Source organism: Mustela putorius, unplaced genomic scaffold, assembly GCF_011764305.1.
Source record: "Mustela putorius furo isolate JIRA1106 unplaced genomic scaffold, ASM1176430v1.1 tig00000198_pilon_pilon_pilon, whole genome shotgun sequence".
Classification (NCBI taxonomy): Eukaryota; Metazoa; Chordata; class Mammalia; order Carnivora; family Mustelidae; genus Mustela; species Mustela putorius.
The window spans coordinates 4218304-4240631 of record NW_025421311.1 but is presented as its reverse complement, the minus strand read 5'-3'; the positions used below and the strand labels follow the sequence as shown (position 1 = coordinate 4240631).

Sequence of the window (22328 nt, the reverse complement as noted above, 5' to 3'; positions counted from 1 at the left end):
TTTTATGAAGACCCAAAGATTTCTTCCCTTTCAGTTGTAAAGGTAGTGGTGACTCTGTGTTTCCGCCCCCTCCGCTCTCCTCGCCTTCGCGCCTCCCTCACTCCGCCTCCCCCTGCGGCTCCGCCCCCGACCCCTGCTCCCACACAGGAGCTGCAACTGCGGTGAACCTCCACCTGTCTTAGGAAAAGGAGTTGTTTTTAGGGAAAAGGGGATGATGGGTTTGGCTCCACTGTGCCTTCCAAATAAAAGCCTAAACATTTAGTTTAGGATTTCAAAACCTCATCCTACCCTTCTGCGTCCCCTTCATGCTCGCTTTCCTCCCTCCCCTAATGCTACCAAATGGCTGGACACGTGCGGACACAGATCGTCAGTTTCTGGATTCCTACGGGCTTTTGTTTGCTTTTCAGTCTTTATTTTCGGCTTCTTTAATTCCTTATTTCTATCGCTCTTGACAAAACATGGCGTTCTGTTCAACCGTGTGTGTCTGAGAACACATAGGAGATCGTTCTCGGCCAGTGAGAAGCAGCCCGTAAGAGCTGCTGCATTAGGGTGAATTGCTGGGCCACATTTTTAGGTCTTGGAATCAAACTTATGTGTCATGGACCTGGACAAGATTAAATCTCTAGCATTAGTGTTTCTAGAAAGAGTCTTTACGTGTGACTAGAAGGGAAGAGTCATGCTGTCTGACCAATAAATGCTGGAGCTCATGAAAGACAAGCGGCTGGAAACCAGACACTTGGAGGAGTGAGTGTTGTCTGTGATGCTCAACGACTGAGTGTCTGAGTGTCTGAGGTCTCTGACAGGCAGGAGACACCTTTAAAGCCTGTGGAGAGTCTACAGAACATAAAAGGTACGTCAGAATTTAGTTGAGTTTTTATCACATGATCTCCCTGATATGAGGAAGTGGTGATGCAACATGGGGGCTTAAGTGGGTAGGAGAAGAATCAATGAAACAAGATGGGGTCGGGAGGGAGACAAACCATAAGTGACTCTTAATCTCACAAAACAAACTCAGGGTTGCTGGGGGAGGGGGGTCGGGAGAGGGTGGCTGGGTTATGGACATTGGGGAGGGTATGTGCTTTGGTGAGTGCTGTGAAGTGTGTAAGCCTGGCAATTCACAGACCTGTACCCCTGGGGATAAAAATACATTATATGTCTATAACAAAATAATTAAAAATTTAGTTATGTTTTAAAAACAGAAAGGTTAAATATTACATGTTCAAATAAATATTTCATTATTTGGTTTCCTTCATTCTTTGTTTAGGGAAAAAAATCAAACTTGAAAAAAAATTTAACTGGCCCTGCTTATTTTTGTTGTTGTTGCTATAATAACATGAAGGGATCTTTCCTGAGAAACACTTCCTAGCATCTGGAGCCCTGTGAACACCACATCTACTCGAAGAAATAGGAGTGTTAACTTGAGCCTTATCTTTGATGATTCCTGAGTCTTTAAATTTTCTGTTCATTCATTCTCATTGGCCCTGTCTATTTGATTCACACTGTCTGTGTTTTCTCCTTAGATTATTAAAGCGGGAAGAAAGTTTCACATTCATCCCTCGGTCCCGTGAAGAGCTTCCCGATAACTTTCCAAAGGAAATCCCTGGGATCTGCTATTTCCTGGAGGTAAGGACTGGTCCTAAGCAGCCAAAGCCTTCTCTTTCCTCCTCAAGGATAAAAAAAGTTTCCTACAACATTGGCACCATGTTCCTCCGGGAGACAAGCCTCTGAGACCTACTGCAGATCAAAGACTCCTCCAAAAAGCACAAGCCCAGAACACGGGTCATGACGGGAGAGTAGAACAAGATGGTTTCTCTTCCACTACTTGCCTGAGAACAAGCAGCGGAATTTCTGTGCTGTGTGAGGCAAGAACAAGGTGGATAATGACTGTCAGCTAAAAAAAAAAAAAAAAAAAAAATGGAAGGGGGGTAATGTGTCCATCCCTGTGAGTGTTTTTGGTCATATATATATATATATATATATATATATACACACACACACACATGCGTGTGCACACACAAATATATATATCTATATTTTAAGTAGGGGCCCCCTTTCAAAACTAATAGATTCTGTGTTTCTTGTTTGTCACACATACAGGTATCTTCCCCCATTTATCTAGATCACTTTTGAGAGCCAGTTTTGAGGATATAGTCCTCCGTTTAGTGAGTTGGTATGTGAGGACTATTTTCTAATTTTGTTTTTCTGAACAGACATTTCATACACATCATGGCAGTGTGGTTGTCTTCCCAGCAGGAAGAACTCTAACTCAGCAAAATATTTTAGGGATATTACCTATTTTTCTACATCTCTCTTCTCCTAGATAATTACATTTCACACAACATTACTCCATTTTCCGAATCTGCTACTGTGTAGTTGGTGTCTTATGTAACTGTAACCTACTAATCAAATAGAGTTTCGCTCATTTAGACAGATGGGTGCTCGGACGGGGCATACATATAACCAGGGACTGCAGATGCCGAGAAAGCGTTGTCTGTCTGCTTAGCAAATACATCTTTTAGATTTAATTACTGTAGCACGGAATCCAGAGGAAATAGCGTTTCCCACTAAAAGACTCGTCTGTCACCAGAACTACCGAAAGTCTTGCTGCTGTCTTCTGACAAATGTCGGATAAAACAAAATGCTTTGCTGCACTGGACCCTTTTCAATGTAGCACTTGCAAAATGGGTACCTTGTACGATGTACTCAGCTATATTCTAATAAACAGCGTCCCCATCCCGTGGCTCATTACTCTTCCCCCCACCTCTGCCCACTCCGCCTGCCGGATGCCTCCTGAGGGCTACTTGCCACTCTGGGAGAAAACTGCCAGATACTGGCATTAGGGAGGAAGAGGCTGTAGGCTGTTTCCCAAGAACGTTATTTCTTCTTGCAAAATAAGGGGTGGGGGGAACCCTGTGTTTTATGGCTTTGAGATTTAAAAAATGATAGTAATTCTTTTCTTCTGCAGTTTGATTTATGTGGCTCTTAAATTCAGTGAATCACCTTCATGAACCTCTTAAATTCATGAATCACCTCCAGACCTACTAAAGTAGGTCTGTCCCCTAGGCCCCATCATCGCCATAGTGACAGACAGGCTTCCATCACGTGTGGTCCTAAAATGAAGATCTGTTCCCGCTAATTAGCACTGCATGAAAATATTAACGCAGGCTCCCCCTGAAATCTGGAGCACAGTACATCCAGAGTTTTCCTATTTTGGATCTAATATAAAACCCAAGTTTCTGCTGAGGTTAATGAACTGGAAATCGATGTGTTTCCCTGAAACCTTGGAATGGCCGTTTTCTTCCAAACGGTGTACTCCTTGAAAGCTTGCGTCTACTGAACGTGACCGAGAGATTCCTCTGGGCATGCACGGGGGCTGCGTTAGGATTCATTCATGCCGCAACTCAGCTACGGAGCGTATTAATAGTGTCCAGTGTAGCCTGGGAGACTGACTAGTGCTTTTAAGTTCTCTAAGTGTGTGCTAGAAAACATTTATAGATACATAAAATATTTGTTATAATGATGATCTCTTCTGTAATTGCTGAACTGTTTTCACCCCAAGGCTCATGAGGATGCTAGTGCCGCACACAGTGTGGAGATGGGATCTAGAACCTGAGCTTTCGGAAGCCTCGCCTGCCTCCCTCCTCCTTGGGTCCAGGTCTCTGTTTTTAACAACACGGGGGGCCAGAAGGCCAGTGTGTTTATTTGAGGGGAGTTTTATAGACTGGGGACAAGGTGCTCTAGTGGGGGTAGTTACAAAGGAATTCTTCAGGGGACTGGGAAATTAACCCACTCCCTTCACAGGGAAGAAGGGGGAGGTTCCCAGTTACTGTGAACAGAACAGGCCGGGCACACCTCAGTACTCGTGCTGAAGACAGACTTCAGCTGTGTATTCAAAAGAATAACAAACTCTCTTACAGCCCAGGAACATGGGGGAGAAAACCAAGCTTCACTGAAGTAATTTATACTTATTCTGCATAGGAATTTAGAGCTTATTATGATAAACTAAATCAATCAATGTTTTGGTATAAGCAATGTGTTTCATAACCGTAAGACTGCAAGGGACTCCCAGTAATCATCCGACCTATTTCTCTGCTTTTCGTGAGGATTTGTCTAAGCAACTATTCTAGATATACGATCTTTCTCCCTATACTTAAGAATATCTGTGGGAAGCATATTTTTCAAACATCGCTGGAAACCCACTTCATTACCCAGTCATTTGTAATAGGGCCCAAGAAACGAATTGTATATACATTCAATTTGTCGAAAGAATAACAAACTCTCTTAGTTTATATGGCTCTACTTAGACAACAAGTAGCCATTTACATTGTCACAAATGTCACCATGAAAAATACACCAGAGATCTATTATATATTGTAGGCTGTAGACTACACTTTTCAAACAATGTAATTTAAATATATCTTGGAAGCTATAGTCTGAGGCAACAGTCTAGTCTGCTGCCATTTTGCCAACCTACTACTGTTGGTTATTAGTTACACTATTGCTATGTAATTGCAAGTTACTGCAGACAATGGCTTTTCATGCTAGCTGCACTCGTAGAAGTTAGAAGCTATGAACAACTATTACATTATTTGTCCTACATAATACAGTCTACATATCCTCCATTTAGGAATTGTCACTGCAACATTGGGTCACAGTATTTCAGCTAATATCTGTACAGTATTCTTACCTAAAAATGATAGCAAACATCATATTTTTAGTGTGGCAGTTTAAAAAGGATGTAAATGGATGTCCTATTACAAATCAAGTGGTATTAAATTAGGGAAATGGCTTTAACCCACTCTGAAAGGGTTACATTAAAATATAATCCAGCACTTACAGCTCCTCTGTTTAGTATTTTTTGAGGCAACTAATCTGAAGTCACTTTAAGACTAGGCATTGGTATGAGAGATTCACATTGGCATCAGTGTTATTTTGATAGAAACAAAGTCATTTGGAAATAAATCAGTTACCCAACAAGGTCACACACCGCCATGTGTACCTCCAGAGAGCACACAGTATGCACCTTGGGGACCTTAATAAATAAGTCACATTAGCCATAATGAAAAGAATACTTCTCAATGCCTGTAGAACACATGTCTTTGGGGAAGAAGATAAAGCTTCTATGTAACAGGTGACCAAACTGTCTAAAACCTGCCCCAATACGCATGTCTTCTACTTTAAATTATTTTGGATTTCCCTTTTAATATATGACCCTGTGGAGTCCGTGAGCCATGCCCTAAATGACTCTGATTCAATGCTTCAGAGGGGAATTGTCACGGCCCCACGCTTGGTTCTCTTGCCCAGGGTTAACAGTATCAAGAGACGCGGCGTTCTGTGGTTCAAGTGCAAAGTGCACTCTCCAGGACACACAGAGTAAAGCAAGGCCACAACTTAGACAAAACCTCATTCACAAGTGCAGCGAGGCTTTCAGTTTTGCAAAACGTGCCAAAGATTTCCAGCAATAAAGCCAAATTAAGTTGACTGATGCATACAAAGGGCAAAGCCGCAGGGTTTGGAAAACCACCAGGCTCTGTGTTCTGTACAGAAATATTGCTACCAATTGAAATCACGTATTTGAGTTGTGAGATATCAGGGAGGACCTCAAGATCCAGACTGTCATTAAATACATTCACCGAAGGCCCCGGGTGTCCTGCATGCTCAGGGCAGGTGTTACAGATCATTAGGGCAGAGAATGAAACGTGTACCATAGCTTTCCGTCTTATCACGCATTTTGAGCACTACTGAGCTCTTGCCCAGCCCGTCTGCACCACGCCGTCCGTGGAAACCCTCTCTCTCAAACCTCCCCAGCAAACACTAGCCTCTCCACACCTCCGAACCTCACATGGCCACAGCGAGAGTGGCTGATGCCGGTCTCAGACAGACAGGGACACCCACCCAACCCCAGGCCAAGTGACAGCGCACCTCGGAAGTGAACTAACTGTTCCCAGCTGTGCTGGGGCCTGTTACCATCTGCAGCTTTTCCCTGTGCTTTTTCTCCCCAAAACACTCCGACTCCAAGCACTTGGTGTAGCTTTACCAAAAATTCATTCAAAAGGAACTACACATGACCCTGAAGAGGCTTTGGGCGACAACAGAGGCCTTTTAGCCAACAATACCCAGAAACCCAAGTCCAAGAACCAAGAACCAATCAATTGCAACCTAGGTATTATTAGGTTAGAGATCCTCAGCTACAAAAATCGTGAAATTTCTGTAAGCATATCCTACCAGATACAGCGGGAAAAACATGGTGCATGAGACACTGAGTAATGAGAATTTAACCTATGACCTCCAGCACGGCAGTCCCTTATGGGCAGCTCTCGGATGCAACACTTCACTCGCAAGCAGCTGATTTCCTGTCTGCACAAACAGAGTTGCAGTGACTGAACTAGCTCTACTGTTTCATGGGTACTCCGGCCCCAGCACGGTGAGGGCCCGCGAGGTGGTGAAGTACAGACCCTGATACTATAGCAGATAAACAGGAATCTGGTCAGAATATACCGAGATAGTGTGCAAAATTCCTTCCTCACACTTGAAACCTAACTACTGTCTTGCCGCTCCTCTGTTTCCTTCCTCTGTTCCTTTTTTACTTTCATAAAGAAAAAAAAAAAAAAAGCCAGTGATAGTCAATCTCACACTGTAAAATAGCTCATTTTATAAAGTAATGAATCCTCGATGTGGGGGGGGTGGGGTCGGGATGTGCGTGTGTGTGCTGTATGTAGATATTACGTGATTAAAAGGAGGGACATCTTGGAAGGACCTGGAATGTCAGGAAGTAAAATTTGCATTTTTATTTCCAATACGTCATGACTGGAACACGACTTCAGTCGAGGGCTTCACTGCATTCCTCTCCTAGTAAGAAATGCTCCCGTCCAGCGGTTCAGCTCATCAGCGTGGCCGGATCCGGCTGCCTGTGGACAAGGTACCCAGGAAGCCTTCCGAAATACAAACTGCCGAGCTCCGGCGCCTGCCCAGATTTGGGCTCAGTGCGTAGCAGGTGTGGCCTCGACACTGTATTTAGGAAACCACTCTAGGTAATGAGAATAGAAATCCAGACTGGGGCATCGCTGAAGAGTATTCAAATAACCCAATCACCAGGAATAAGTACAAGTTGACTCAGAGAGTCGTGTATTATTTCATCTGTGGTTAATTTGGAAAGCTAAGTGGTTTGGGCTTTGTAGCATTATTTCTTTCACAAGTCTTAATTTTAGCTTTGGTCTTAAATTTACAATCTGCTTTCGGAGCAGGAGATTTCAAACTTATTAGAAACAGCATGAATAAGCAGGAGGGAGGAACACTGCTCACTATAGGGCTCCTGGCACAGTGGACCCAGTTCCGTTTGCTGAGTCATTGCCGGAGTTGTCCGTATCCCACATACTTGCTGATCTGCCCCACCAGGCTATGAACTACACACTTTTGGACACAGCCTGATTTCTGAATGATCCGTTTTTATGTTGTCAAGAAATCACCAGCTTAATACTTAGTCTCACTCTGTACTTTTCACATTGAACTGCACACTCATCTAAAAATGATTTCCTAGCAATACTTTAAAACAACCTTTCAAGCAATAATTTAAGCCATGGTATGAGGCTGTATGAAACCTGTACTTCTGTGCACTTCATGGAACCTTTAGGGAAATAGAGGCATATTTTATACAAGCAATAATATAGCGGGTGTGGACTTCCAAAAGATATTCGCAACTCCAGCAAAATGAGCGGCAGCAAGCGAAAACTTGGATAAAAATGACCTGTGCAAACGACATGGTTCATGCATCTCAGAAGCTACTCATTTGGATACATGCTATGAAGTCACAGACTCCCACCATGCTCTTTCTGTTGTATGATTTGAAAAATACCTATCATAATAGGATTTCTATTCCTCTGTGAAGAGATCTGTGTATGTAATGTTGCCCAGGTTTTGGGATCTTTGTAGAATTGAACAGTGAGGAGTGTTTAAGGATGGGTCCATGAGTGAAGGTGCAACACAGGTTGGATGAGGTGACTGAGAATGTAGGCTTTGCAGAAATATGGATGGGTCTTGGGAAAAGTGAATTCAACTCTTGGTAAGGTCTTAGAAGATGAAAGAGAGATAAACTAGATTAAAAGTGCTCATTGCTACTGTTTTCTGTGATGGCAAATACTTGGGAAATAGAACAGTATTTTGGCTCCTGAATACGATTGGCTGGATGTCATCTGAGGTAGAATTAATGCACATCTGAAAACGATCCTGTAGCCATATTGAAAATAACCTGCCCTTCTCAACTCTCTTGATGAAAGTACTGAAGCTTCTACATTTCAAAATGAGTAATTAACATTTTTAGTCTTGAAATGTAATTTTTTAAAAATGTGGAATAGTCTATAATAATCAGTCCTTTAATAGTCAAATTACTCCTCTATCATTTAGCATAACGTACTAGGATTACAGCTCAAGGCAGGTGGTAAACTCACGTTCCGGTGAGGAACTTCTAAACACCAGGTTGTTATTTAGCAAAGTCATATAAACTTAGGATCCCCTACTCCTAAACCTCTGAATCGGCTTACAGCCCCTATTACTGCCTCCCCCCACCGGGAAAACTCTCTTCTAGTCGTGAATCTGAATACAGTTGCATTTGTATTTGCTGCTACGTTACCTTCCTGTTAACCACTGCAAAACTTAAGGTAGCATCCTTTTGCTCGCACTTTAGAAAATCCCCCTGTAAAAATCCAACAGGATCGTTGATTCCCCGAGAAAGTTTTTTTTGATAATTATCTTTTTTGCATATCATTGGAGGCTTAATTCTTAATAAACATACTTTTCATTGTGAATAAACAGAAAATACTTAATTTGAACCTATTATAGTGACTCTTTTGATGCACAATTTAAAAATAAAGGAATCAGTTAATATTCAGCCTTCTTCTGTGGCCTTTTCACTATCTGGAGATAAAGAGAGGATTCTCCTAAATATATTTTTACTGTGGTCTATTAAATGTAATTAAATATGAGGACCGTAATGCATTAATCGGTAATACCAGAAATGTACAAAATTGCTTTACACCACCCCACTTTTTAAAGACGAGCCTCCACTTTTTCTGCCTAGCAGATGCACATCAGACCCGGGACCAGGGACAGATGGAGACGGTGGGGGTGGGCAAGAGCTTTAGCAGAGATGGAGCAAAAAGATTTGATTTTTTTCTGCAGGAAGGTATAGATGCTCTTAAAGGAGAGGCAGTTTCCACAGTGGACTTAACGAAAGCCAGATGACTTATTTGACCACTGGTCATTCTTATATTAAAGAGACAAGAGGAAAATAAACTCCTTCACAAGCCATTTTCAGTTTCCTTGGGAGGGAGCTTCAAGCCCGTCAGCACTGGTGCAGATCAGGGTTAGACCTCACGGAGCTACAAACAGAAACTCTCGAAGGCAGCCGAGAGAACCAGCCTCCGTGAAGGTCAATGGAGGTGTCAGATGTCTGGCCTGAAGGAACAAAGGAGGCCAAACACCAGCTCTGCCTTGTGTCGTAGAAGAGCCTGCTACGATTAGCTCTGAGAACCGACTACCAGCGTGCAAAGTGCCTATTCAAACATTTTGCCCCACTTACAATGCGCCCTCAGTGAGAATATGGTTTGATCTCATGCACCCTTTCTCTGAGTGTGTTCTGACATTCTAGAAGTGATATCTTTCCCTCATTGGGAAATTTCGTCCCAAAGAATAGAAAATGCCCTGTGTTCTAAAATCAGTAAAATCACTTTTGGAGCTAGACTCTATTCCATAGTTTTCTTCACATCGTCCTCAAGGGCGGCCTGGGTTGCTGGCAGAACAAGGGTTGGGCTTTAGATAGACCCAAGCCCACCCTTCTGACCCCGAGCCCACCAAGCTCCTGAGGGTTGGGGCTGCGGAGAGTCACCCAGCATTGATGGTTCTGCGGGAGAGAAGGGGTATTCCCTGGCTTGGGAGATTAGAAGTGGTTAGGTGGCCTCTTACCCTCATCGGAAGGTGTTTCACTTTTACGTAACGGGTTAATTCAGGCAGAGATTGTTTGGAACAGAAAACATTTTAAGGGGAGAAACAAATCTGAATCACTTTTAGTTGGAATTATCAGCTAGAAAAAGGATTTAGGACAAAGATTTCTGTCTTGAAAGAGTCAACTTACATCCCAAAGTCACAATGCTAGACCCCTTTGAAGGCTTTCTAAATGTATCCATTTCTTCAGCACTGAGAAAGAAAAATAAATTTTTTGACGGATTAAGTTCCTATCCCCTGGAAATAACGTATAATCATAAAATGCATTTGAATCATCTTTTTCTCTATGTTTTCCATTTGTGGCAGAATAGATACATAGGATGTCACAAAAACAGACTTAAAAATCATGGCATTAAGCCATGGTGTGCAAATTTGGCAACATTCTTTTACTTAAAATACTAAGCTGTTTTTAATGACATGAGGGATAAGAATAAGAGTCAAATAATACTGGATTAAGACTCGTTCACACTGGGGTTATTCATATCCATATTCCTATTATTCTCAGAATAAAATCTAAGTCAGAGCTAATTGATATTCAAGTCATTTGAACAGTAAATATACACATTCTGCATCACCTCTGACTAACAAGAATCTATATACATTCCCGAACCCAACGAAACATCAAATCCTAGAACAACTCTGCTTTTATGGCCTCTCCTTTGTGCTCGGTGTCGCTAACTTTCAAGGCCAGCAAGAGAAACAGCTTTCTTCTGAGGTTCGGGGTGGTGGGATCAAATCTGGATCGATAGTATATTTATGTAGAGCCACTTGAAACATTTCTGTTTACTTGTTTTCATTCAAATCTCCATGAAGTGAAGCAAAATACTAGAGTGGCCAGAGGGTTGATCAACAACGTGAAACCCCCCCGCCTTCCAGCGCTGATTGGTATAAATTACCACGTTGAAATGAAAGTCACAGTGTGCCTTGGTGTCTCAGATGAATTGTTTGAGTCTGTTTCAACTGTGTCATCGGGTGCTCGTAACGTCCGTCCCTTTCTTTGTTACAGCACTCGGTGACCTGCAGTAACAGGTACCATCGCCTTTTCTGTTAATCGTTCAAAACACTTCCTTCCCTATCTAAAAAGAATTCTTCTGCTAACACGCAGACGTATACCTGACTACAGGACGTGCCCTGTTTCATGAGATCCGTGCAAGGTGCCGGAGCAAGGACCGCAACAGGGAAGGTGAAGAGAGACAGGAAAATCCAGCTTTGCCCACATTACAGTCATGTCTCTGGCTCGCCCAACCCCGTGAACCCAGAAGAAAGCTTAAAAAAAGGAGGGGGGAGGGACTGATTATAGATTTTTAAATAGAGTTTTCACACTTCACAGAATGTCAAAGTTCATCACGTCAAAACTTTGATTAACAAGAAACTTAAAAAACATGCTCATCAGAATGAATCTTTTCTCAAGTCTGAGAACTTCTTGCCTTATAGATTCTGCCCATCCGCCCCCCGCCCCAGCTCCGTGCAGAGTTGGTCCTCTGCTGGGAGAATGTGGTCCTGTGCCTGTTGGTATTCGCCGTATGTGCTCACTAAACAGCATTACAGTCTTTAGGATAATGAGAAACAGCGAAAGGGCCCGGGTCTCAAGTGTGGCTGTAACTTGAGCATCAGCATAACTGGCAGCTGTGTTGGAGGAAGGCTCTTGGCAAGCACGAAAGGCGCGGCCTCTGTGCAGGAAGCTCACCAGGCCCCGGAGGTGGCCAGCACCTGCCGCTTCGCTTCTTTTCCTTTCCTTCCCCTCCCCCGCTCCTCTCGCCTTCCTACCTTCCTTCCTTCTTTTCTTAAGAAAGATGTGAAAATCGTGTTTCTCTCTTTGGGCTGGGGCTTCTCTTTCCGGCCTGCATCCCACTGGGCACAGGGTGGCTGAGGAGGGCAGGGAGCAAGGGCGCACCTAGAGATCGTTGGGGCTGCGAATGACTGAGCTCGCGGAGGCCTTGCCTTGACCTCCCTCAAAACAGGAGATTAAAATACTTCCCTGTTTGTTCTTTCACACTGAACCCAAACACTTTCTCAAGAAGCATCCTGGCCAACCTTTTGGACAACGTCCTATTTTTGCCCCTACAGAGATCTTCCTTTAGCAAAATCCTCTTATTTTCAAAGAGTAAATTTTCACTTGGGGACCACACTGCTCATCACTGAAATAGGAAAGACGCATCTTCTACTTGTAAGGAGATTGTTTTTTAAAAACGACTTTCCAGTAAGGCCAGTACACCCAGTGCTAGTTGGTTTTACTGGCTCTCTATCAAGAGATGACCGTTACACTGTCTTGCTTCCTGTGCACCCCTCTGTAACTCGGCTTGGGTTTGGGGTCCTTCTGAGTGTCTAAAAACATTTGCCATCAATTGTGAGAGTCTACTGAATTGAAAAAGCAATATACAATGTATTCCGTGTTTCTTAGCTCTCCGCCTTGGAGATCCTAGTGTGTATTCAGATACCTGTTTATAACCACAATTTCTACTTACGCACCAGAATTAACTAATTACCATGCTCTTAAATATGGAAAGATCACAGGTTGGATCCTTGACAAGTCCCAATTCAAAGCCATTTTTTTTTTCAGGGAAAATTCAATCATTTCTAGCAAAGTATTTTATTCTTAAGGGGAAAGAAATAAATTATCTTACTTAAAAGAATGAAAATGAGGAAGATATTATGCCTTTTCATTTTAGGTGTTCTCAACACTAGAATAATTTGAGCAAGTATCGAATAGATTTAAAGAATCTTTAATCCCTCAACATTTTCATTTTTTGTTAGTGCATTAATAATACAGTCAAGCTCTTTATCAAGTAGTCTCTGTGATTTAAGTTTGTGTTCATTAAGAGAAAATTATAAGAAATAATACAGCTTTTGTACTTTTGTATTTTTCTGGAAAGATATGCTTCTATAAGTCAAATATCTTTGAATTTTGGTTCTCACTAATTTAGACTTTTTTTTTTTTTTTTAAATACATCTCAAGGGTCTTCTACTCTAACAGATTGAGTAGTCAGTACAGGGAAGGGATATGACAACTTCAGAAAAATTAAAAACTTGAAAAGGGTAAATTTCAATGTCAGTTGACATTTATTTATTTCACACTAACTTATTGTGAAATTGTGAAGAAAGAGGCAGCTACCATATAAATTGACACTTACAAAAATACAAAATACTTTCTTCCTGTGATTTCAGTGTTAAAGAAAGGCTGTCTGTGTCTTGAGATAATACACAATATTAATACTTATTTGCCTTCAATGCCTTTACCATTTTTATTTCTTGATGGAAATATGTTTAATAATCACCATAGAAATAGAATAGATGTGGTTAAGGAAAACAGGAGAAATTAAGATCAAGTGTGAACAGCCGTGACCCACAGTCCTATTTTCTCCCTTTTGTTCTTCCTGCCGAATTGGCATCTAAGGCCCAGGTTGGCAAAGTTTACAAGCTACTAATCACTGTCTCCTTTAAGAATCTGGAGATAAGGATGAATTATTCCAACTACGTGGATATTAATTCAGCCATCCTGGCAGGTTTTGACTACCACGAAAATCAGGTTGGGTTCAAATTTGAAAAATGGACCATGGAGAGAAAGACTTTCTGATTTTTCTTAGAGATGAAGAAACAGCCCTTCCCTTATTTTAAAAAACAAAAAAAATCTTCCTGGGAGTTTGGCCTTGGAAAAACTCTGACATTTTCTAACATCTGCCTGCAACTCCATTATAACTTTGGTAATCAAGTCACAGAACTGTCTCATCATGCTTTTGAAATGTACCGATTAAGTGCATTCCAGAAATAAACACATATCATTCTTCATTTCAAAATCATCCTACCTGAATTCTGACTCCTAGACTGTGAGTAGCCATTTTACAAAACCAAAGGGTCTCATTTCCCAAAACTGTACTTTAGATAAAAAATTTAAAAAAAAACAAAACCCACCAAAAAACAAAAATCTTGCCTGTTCATTTCAGTGTATAAGATGAAGAGCCAGTGCATTTCCATCAACATTCTGGCTCTATACGGTCAACGGTAAACTTCCCAGCTCAATACAAACACATAGCTAGAATGTGCTAGGCCTTCATCTGCTTCCGCTGCATGGGGTACGTTTTATGTAACCAGATACCTGAACTATTTTATAATCCTTTGGCCAATTCATTTGCTGTAATTTCATGAGTCTAAATTTTTGGTTTGGCTTGCAGTATAAATACTATTGTACATGTGCTATTTTGCTATCAGAGTATACTTTGTGAGTCATTTCTTTAAAAAATCTAGTTATCACAAACTTGAATTACAAGGTCATTAACAATATCAGGTAAATATACTAATATATCTGTAAGGCATGGTTAAATTGCATATATTTTGAAATGTCAAGCTATTTTTTTTTAACGATGAATGCATCTCTAAAACCTGTACCATTCATTACAAAGTTTCATTTGTTATTTCATATTATGTTTTAAAATGTTTTCCCTTATCCAGCAGTACAGGTTTAGAGGACCTTTTTCTGAATGAAATGATAAAATACGCCTCATTTCACTAGAATTTTAAGAATACTAGTACGTGTAAAAGTATATAAGCACTTTCAGGATTATAAACAGCCACTGTATCTTCTATTTAGTTTTCATGTAACACCATTTTTTACTCGTGATTATTTTTACTTGTAATTATTATTAATCATGCACAGTGTAAGTAGCATGTTTCATTACAAAAAATGTCTTTGTATCTACAGACTGCAGAATATGGTAAATCTGTATATGAAAAATGATGGATGAAAGCCTGGGATTCTTTTACAACAAAGTGGAAATGACAGTTCTGTGTTATAGTTACACAATTCATTACAAAAAAAAGTCATGCATTTATTTCCTTTCTAAGTCCAAACTGTCACTTATAAAATATTTAAATCAATAAATGATACCAAAAAAGAGGAGTCTGCAGATTCTTTCTAGCATATTCTTTAATGACCTGAGTGAAGAATAAATGAATGTTTTCAATGAGTTATCATTATGGTTGTAGATGATGTCTATGACACAACTATTTATTTTTACAATATAAAATCTCTTAATTCTCTTACAAAACCAATGGTACAGGTCACCATTTCTGTACTTTTAGGCACCCTGAATATCTATCACACAGAAAAGGCATGATTCACTTGCCTTACGGTCAGTTTGCTCTCTGGAAAGGACCGAGAAATGGGATCGTTTTATTGTCATTATTAAATGTCAGCTCAACACCCACTGGGTGGGTGCCTCATCCAACAGTTAGATTAGATGCTGCACGGAGCTAAAAGAAGACTATTTAAACCCCATGTTCCTACATTTCTTCAGTGAATAGATACAATCAAGTTATCTTTGTTACTGTATTGCGCTCTCCTCCATAACCATGAGGTCTCAACTCTACAAATCTATTTCTGGCAGTTCTCAAGGGGGGTGTCCATCCTTTGTCCACAAACAGAGCTGTGCTCATCTTCTGCTATTGTGTTCTGAGAGATATATGCCGTTTTGAGGTCTTGCCACTGAGAGTTACTTTTCTATCCCTCTGACACTGAGGCAGAAAAAAGCAGAGAAAGTATGTGCACATACAAACACGTGCACACACATGCATAATTCCAATGAAAACTTCCTCAGGAAATAGTAAAAATTTCCCAGATGCGCAGCAGCACGGGAAGTCCTTCCTCTGGCTACACCTGATGGGCTATGGGCAGCTATCCGTCGTTGACTATGTCTCCCTGTTTAAAACAGAGCTGGGATCTTTCAGAAACCATGTCTATGATACTAGCCGTGAGGCTGTTTTGGTTCTCTAATTCTCAGGGACAGAGACATTCTGAACAAGTTAATGATTAGTATCTGCCAACACCACCCCGCAATAAAGCATCTGACCAGACCATAGATCCCCACAGGGGTCCCAGATTACGGTTGAGAGGCCTCTCCTAATCAGGAAGGGAAGCCATTGCAGAGACCAACATGAGTATCTCTTTCAAGACAAGGTAAACCCCCTTTTTACTTCTTGAATTTATTTTCACCTGTAACTTATCTGATGCCCTGACTTCAAAGAAGGCACTGGCTTCCATTTTGTAAATATTCTTTGACGGTAGATCCCTGACTGATAAGACTTTCGTCTCTCCATGCAGAATGGTTGAGGGGCCAACTCAAAATCACTGCCAAAGGAATGGGGAACAATCTGTTGACTTCAAGTCAACTGGGTACAGACCTCTTCTGACAACATTAGTGAGAGATTTGGGGCACCGCAGTTTCAGTATTCCTCCTCGGGTTTGTTGTTGCTGGAATGAGGAAGTGAACTACTCAAGACTTGACCAATTACTCTTGTTCCAGAGGATCAAGTTACAATATTGACTGTCTTCAAATGATAATACCCAAGATTTACTTACGTGGTACCCTCTATGCAACCAAGTAAGTGCTGGTTCAGAGGAATTAACAGGGAGTAAATAATCAGAGTACGGTTGCCCCTCAGTGCTTAGACCTACCGTATCTTATTTCGATCTACCCCTTAACCAAACTGAAATATACTGTATTATTCTACATATCACCTATGTTTATAGTGCATTTGTGCTGGATAAATACCAAATATCTTGTTCTTCAATTATCTGAACTGCGCCACAGAATAAGATCCCAGGACCCTGAGATCATGACCTGAGCAGAAGGCAGACGCGTAACGACAGAGCCACCTGGGCGCCCTCCGAGGTCCTTTACATCACACTGTGTAGGCAGGCTCCCCTCTGTGAAGGGACTTACTACACTGGGCGGCTTACCCACTGCTAAATCACACCACTTTTAAATTACTAACCACACTGAGGGCGGAGGCTTGGGATAGAACCCACCATGTGAAGGGATATTAAAATCTTAATCAAAACAGATCTTTTAAAAGATTCTCTTCCTTCCTTCGGCTCGCCATCTTTAGGCTGGAAGAATGCCGGCACACTGTCTCTGGGAGGAGGTTCATGTTCAAGGGGACACTGAGCTTGTGGGAACAGCTGTCCCTGTATGGCCAGAGGGCTGAGTTTTCTCAGGATCACAGGGGAAGCACTTCATCAAGATAATGTCACTCTGAGCTTATTAGTGCTAATGTGAGAGAGTGAGAAGTGACTGAAAGGCTTAATATTAACACTTTCTAATATAGAACAAGCTTCTCAGCCCGTGAGATGAAGTGAAATCTTCAACGAGCCTCTGCTCTTCTCCCTGCTTCTGCACAGTTAATCAGGACTCCGAGGTGGGAAGTACTTAACCGGCAGCTCCTCCAGCCCCCAGCTCTAGCCAGGATGACTCAAACCCACCGGGCCTCTTCCCAGTGGCCCCAGACGCAGCAGCCTCCAGCAGAAGCCAACAAATCCCAACCTCACTGGTCCATTTCTGCACATCTGCATACTTGGGAGCCCCCCCCACTCCACCCCCCACTGGAGTAAATTCTCTTCTATAGTTTCCCAGAAGGAGAAGGGCTAAGGCTATTAGCAAATCTGGACCATGTGCTGGGTCCCACTGTGTATTCTTTAATTTACTTATTTCACAACAACCTTAGCAGGTGAGCTTTAGTGTCAAAACACAGACAGAGAGAAAGACAATGGGCAACACTTCCAAAATCACTCGCTGAATCATCGCGCTAACCATGATTTAGTGCCCTTCCTCGTATTTGTCCAATACTCCCGGAGGGACGCTGTTTTTCCTTTTTACATTTCTTCATCTTAAGATCAGCTTCAGTTTTCCTCCCCTGACAGTCCAGAGCCTCCATCCCAGCACCTGAATGTCGTCTGCTGAGGTTTCATCATCCCCGGGCTCTTCATTGATTCATCGGCTAGTTACTGAACATAAACTCTGGGCCTGAAACCGCACTTGGTTCTGGGACTACTGTGAGGAAGCAGACTCTACGTGTCTTGTCTCACAAGGAAGCTGAGCAAATGGTGGGGGAGACCAAGACTCACCAGAACTGCGCAGGGATTCATGATTAATAACTGCAAATAGCGTGGAGCAGAAAACTTAGAAACGGCAGTCCAGCTTACAATAGAGATGGAGACCTACATCAGTGAGGATGTAAATGTTGAGCTGAGAATGGACGGGTGAGTCAGAATGCTATAGAAAATATTAGGAGATGTCTAGCCCTGGGATAGAGGAGAAAACTGGAAAGCACTCTTCTTTAAAAACAAAAACAAAAAGAACCCAAACTAGAAATGAGGGATAAAGTGGATAGCTTGGGTAAGAAAGTAAGAAGATGAAGTAAAATCCCAAAGTAAAAACACCATGTGAGCACGCTGCAGGAGGTCCAGGGGTGGGTGGTGCGGGGGCAGGGGTTGGGAGGGGGAGGGGACCCATGGAGATGCTAAAAAAAGGACTTTAATACCCAGCAGGCATGAGGATAAGCCACAGGGAAATTTATACCCTCCGGATAAAGCCAGAACTCACATGGGATCACACTATCAATAAAAAGTGAACCAGGAAAAAAAAAATCTACCCGCAACTGGAAAATTGCACGGAGGAAGTTTTTCTGTCTCAGTATTGTTCTGGTGGGACAAGCATTAAAGTTTCCTTTAAGAATTGATAACCAGAGGCCACAGTTAGTGTTTTTAAATTCTTTTTTAAATTTAAGCATTGTATGTTTTAAACGCTGAACTACTGTAAAAAGTTTCCTTTCCTGGTGACATCCCCCGTGCTTCCCTCAAGAGAAAATGCAAAACATCTCTGGAGTAACCACATTTCAACCCAGGGTAAGGTAATGCTTTCCTAAACAAAGCTTTCGCAAACCTAGCTCCCAATCTAAAGTCTTAAAACAGAGAGGGAGGGGGACTCTGCCACCAGGAAGAAACAAAACCAGACCAGAGGGGGAAAACATGGAGGGAGAGGGGTTCTAGGTCTCAGTGAACAGAACAGAATCCTCTTACACAAGCACAGAACTTAAAAGCAACTTGAGGGGAAAAGGCAGATGTCCCACAAGGAAGTAAGAATTAGACAAATGGTGTGTTTCTCAGTAGCCACGACATAAGCCAGAAAGAGGTGGGCACATGTCCGTGTGCCGAGAGAAAAAGATCGTTAATTTAGAATTCAGGCAGAATATGCCTCTCTGCCTACTTGTGATCTCTGCCTGTCAAATAAATAAATAAAATGTTAAAAAAAAAAAAGAATTCAGGCAGAATAAAGACATTTTTACATAAAGATGAACCCATTAGAAGAGCTTAATAATATACTTCTGGAAAAAAGGAAAGGACCTCAGAGAAACTTTCTGAGATGTCAGAAGAATAAGCGGCAAACATACCAGCGTGTCTGTTGGTGAATCCAAACAGGCACGGTCTGTATAAGTAAATAATAACCATAACACCAATTAAAGAGATTTTTAAAAGTCGAGGTGGAATTCATACAATAAGTAATGACGGGGAGGTGGGAGTAAGTGATCAGAGTGGACGACACGAAGGTCTTACAACTGTGTGAGAGAGGATGTGGGTGTTAGCGCCAGATTTTCGCAGCTGACATCTGTCTGAATTGAAGAGTAAACTTGGAAGGAACAGAAATGAGTTGTAAGCCTGCCAAGTATATCAGGAGGAAAGAGGGGAGAAAGAATGAAAATTTGGTTCATGTAAAGAAAAGATGAAAGAGCCTGGTGGAGACAAGGTACAGAGTAGGATGTACCTAAATCCAATCTAAGACCAAGGGTGGTGGCGCGCCTCAACGTCACCAGTTTGCATAATGGGAACTTTCACCCTCATACTGAAGCAAAGTGTTGAGTTTGTTCAGTTTCTAGAAATACAGCACTTTGTGTACCTGGGCCCTTCTGTGGGAAACTAAAAAAAATAATCTGATATATATCAGTATCGTGCATATGGAAACATATATGTCATATGTATATGGGGACAGGATCATATTCTTAAATACAGCCGACTTTCCTCTTTAACACATCACTCCGCCCATGAAAATGGACATTTGGGAGTCGAGAACTTGTAACATCAGAAAACAGAAGATGAATCCGTGTTTTACTGTGTCAACTCAAAGGCACAGAGCCATACCGTTAATGTAAGGGTGAACTAATGCATGATTTCCTCCCGCCCGATCCCACCAACCGGAAAACAGCAAACACGTCTATCACTCTCATTCACTACTGTTGAGTGGAGGAGGAAATACAAATCTCCTTGAGCACTTAAAGCCGTATTATGATTCCGACACAGGTGTGTAAGCCAAAGTGAAACCAAGAGTTATTATTATTTTTTCCCAAACCAAGAATTATTTTGAGTCATCTGAGGCTGGTTCTTCCAAGCTCCTGAGAAGCAGATAGAAACATTTTCTACAGGAACTTACCTTTGCCCTGGCCATAAAAACTTTTGATCAGTTAAGTTTCAAGGAAAGTAGTATCTCACGGAAAAACATAACCAAATGCACAAGGAAACAAAGGCACTATTATGAGAAAGCAGCAGCAGAAAAAAAGTGGCAAAGCCGATAATGTGAAACCTTTGGATGATGGAATTAATGCCAAAAAATATAACATGAGTATATTTAATATGTTTCAGGAAATTGAAAGCTTTATAGGAAGAATAAACAGCAAACAAAATTTAAACAAAACTAAGAAAAATTTATAGAAATGCATCATACAATAATGTAACTTAAAACTCAGTCTTTGGTCAAACAGCAGAACGGACACATTTAACAAAGAATAGTGAAGGGGAACATAAAGAGATTAAGGGAAGACAGACCAGAAGAACAAAGAAACAGAAATATAAAATGGAGACCAGGTGCAGGGAGGTCAGAGTTAGAAGCATTAACGCGTCTTAACCGGAACAGCGCCCCGCGGGTGGAGGGGGCAGAAGCACCACATCAACACAGAACGACTTAGACTTCTCAGAACAAGCAGAAGCCGAAAAACACCAAGGAGGAACGGGTAAGAAGAAGCGTAGAAGCAGACAGAACTTTGGATACAATGATTTTTACATTAGTGAGAAAAGAAAAAGAGGTTGCCTCTTCACCAAGGAGTGAAAAGTAGCCAACAGTGGAAGTCACAAGACCATGGACGGCTTCCACCGTAGGCAGACGGAGGACAAACGTCAGTCTACTGAGAGTTCAGGTCAACACTAAGTTTTCTCAAGAACAAATGCAAAAGAACCTTTTTATAAGGCAAGAGAAAATGGACCAAGTTTGTCTCTGGCAGAAACGTATTAAGAAAAATACCAAAGGACGTTCTCCAAGTAAGAGGAAAATAAACCCAGAAAAAAAAAAATCTGAGATGCCACAATAAATTAAAAATAAATAAATAAGGTGAGAAACTTGGCTAAATAAAAACAAACATTTGCCATGTAAAGCTATTATAACAGCATTTTGAGGTTGTAAAACATAAGGTAAAACCAAAATACCAGACAACAACGGCATATAGGTTGGGACAGGTTGATCAGAGAGAAAATATAGAGGATATTTGTTTATCTAGTGTTCTAACATTAGATCCTTGTGTTATTTGCTAGAGTCTAAATAAAGGCATTGATTAACCTGAGATTTGGGGAAGTTGCATCTTATCTTTAAATTTATAGAATAACATTAAAATACTTAGACAAGATTATAAAATAACCAAATCAGCAAATCAAAAATAAAATGAAAAAATAAAACAGTCAATCAAGGCAAGAAAATAAAGAAAAAGAAATAGAAAATGCTGGGCAAAGAAAACACAAAATGATATTAGAAATAAATCTAAATGCACCAGTAATTGTAATAAAGTAAAGTGAAGTTATTAAATGAGAAAAACTCTCAGGACTGGGAAAAGGTGCATCTGTAAATTATTTACATAAAATATGTTTACAATAGGGGCACCTGGGTGGCTCAGTGGGTTAAGCCTCTGCCTTAACTTCTGCCTTAAGGATCCCAGGGTCCTGCCGGTCCTGGGATCCAGCCCTTCATTGGGCTCTCTGCTCACCAGGGAGCCTGCTTCTCCCTCTCTCTCTCTCTGCCTGCCTCTCTGCCTATTTGTGATCTCTGTCAAATAAATAAATAAAATCTTTTTTTTTAAGTGATTTTCATAATCATAAAATGTTTATTCATCTCAGGAAAGTAAAATGATAAACTGGCATTTTGTTAAAAATAAAGATACTATCTATGCTAAAAAGAAATAGGATTATAATTATATATAAAAGAACAGACATATACATTCCAGTAAAAATTGGAAGAATTAAGAATTAAAATAAGAAAATCAACAATTATAGTGAAAGATTTTTTTGACATTGCTCAGTAATTGATGGATCAAGCAGATAAAACATCCTCAGGGAATGGAACATTTAAATAAAACATAACACCAATTGAACACTTTACCTAATTGCTATAAAATAGTATTCTTTTTCCAGTTTGAAATTATACCACACTGGGCCACAGGATGTCTCAACAAATGCCAAAGGAATA

The 22328-nt window shown here is 41.1% G+C and overlaps 1 protein-coding gene across 2 annotated transcripts in view; it reads left to right on the top strand.

Moving 5' to 3' along the window:
- Positions 1–22328, top strand: part of GUCY1A2 (guanylate cyclase 1 soluble subunit alpha 2) — a 327843-nt gene that overhangs the window by 295666 nt on the left and 9849 nt on the right. The window contains exon 8 of one of the 2 annotated variants that reach the window (XM_045077525.1): positions 1521–1623. In XM_045077525.1, coding sequence (XP_044933460.1) covers positions 1521–1623 — 103 coding nt within the window. Of the gene's footprint in view, positions 1–1520; positions 13010–22328 lie in introns of those variants that run through there. The other variant, XM_045077524.1, reaches the window with a different exon arrangement.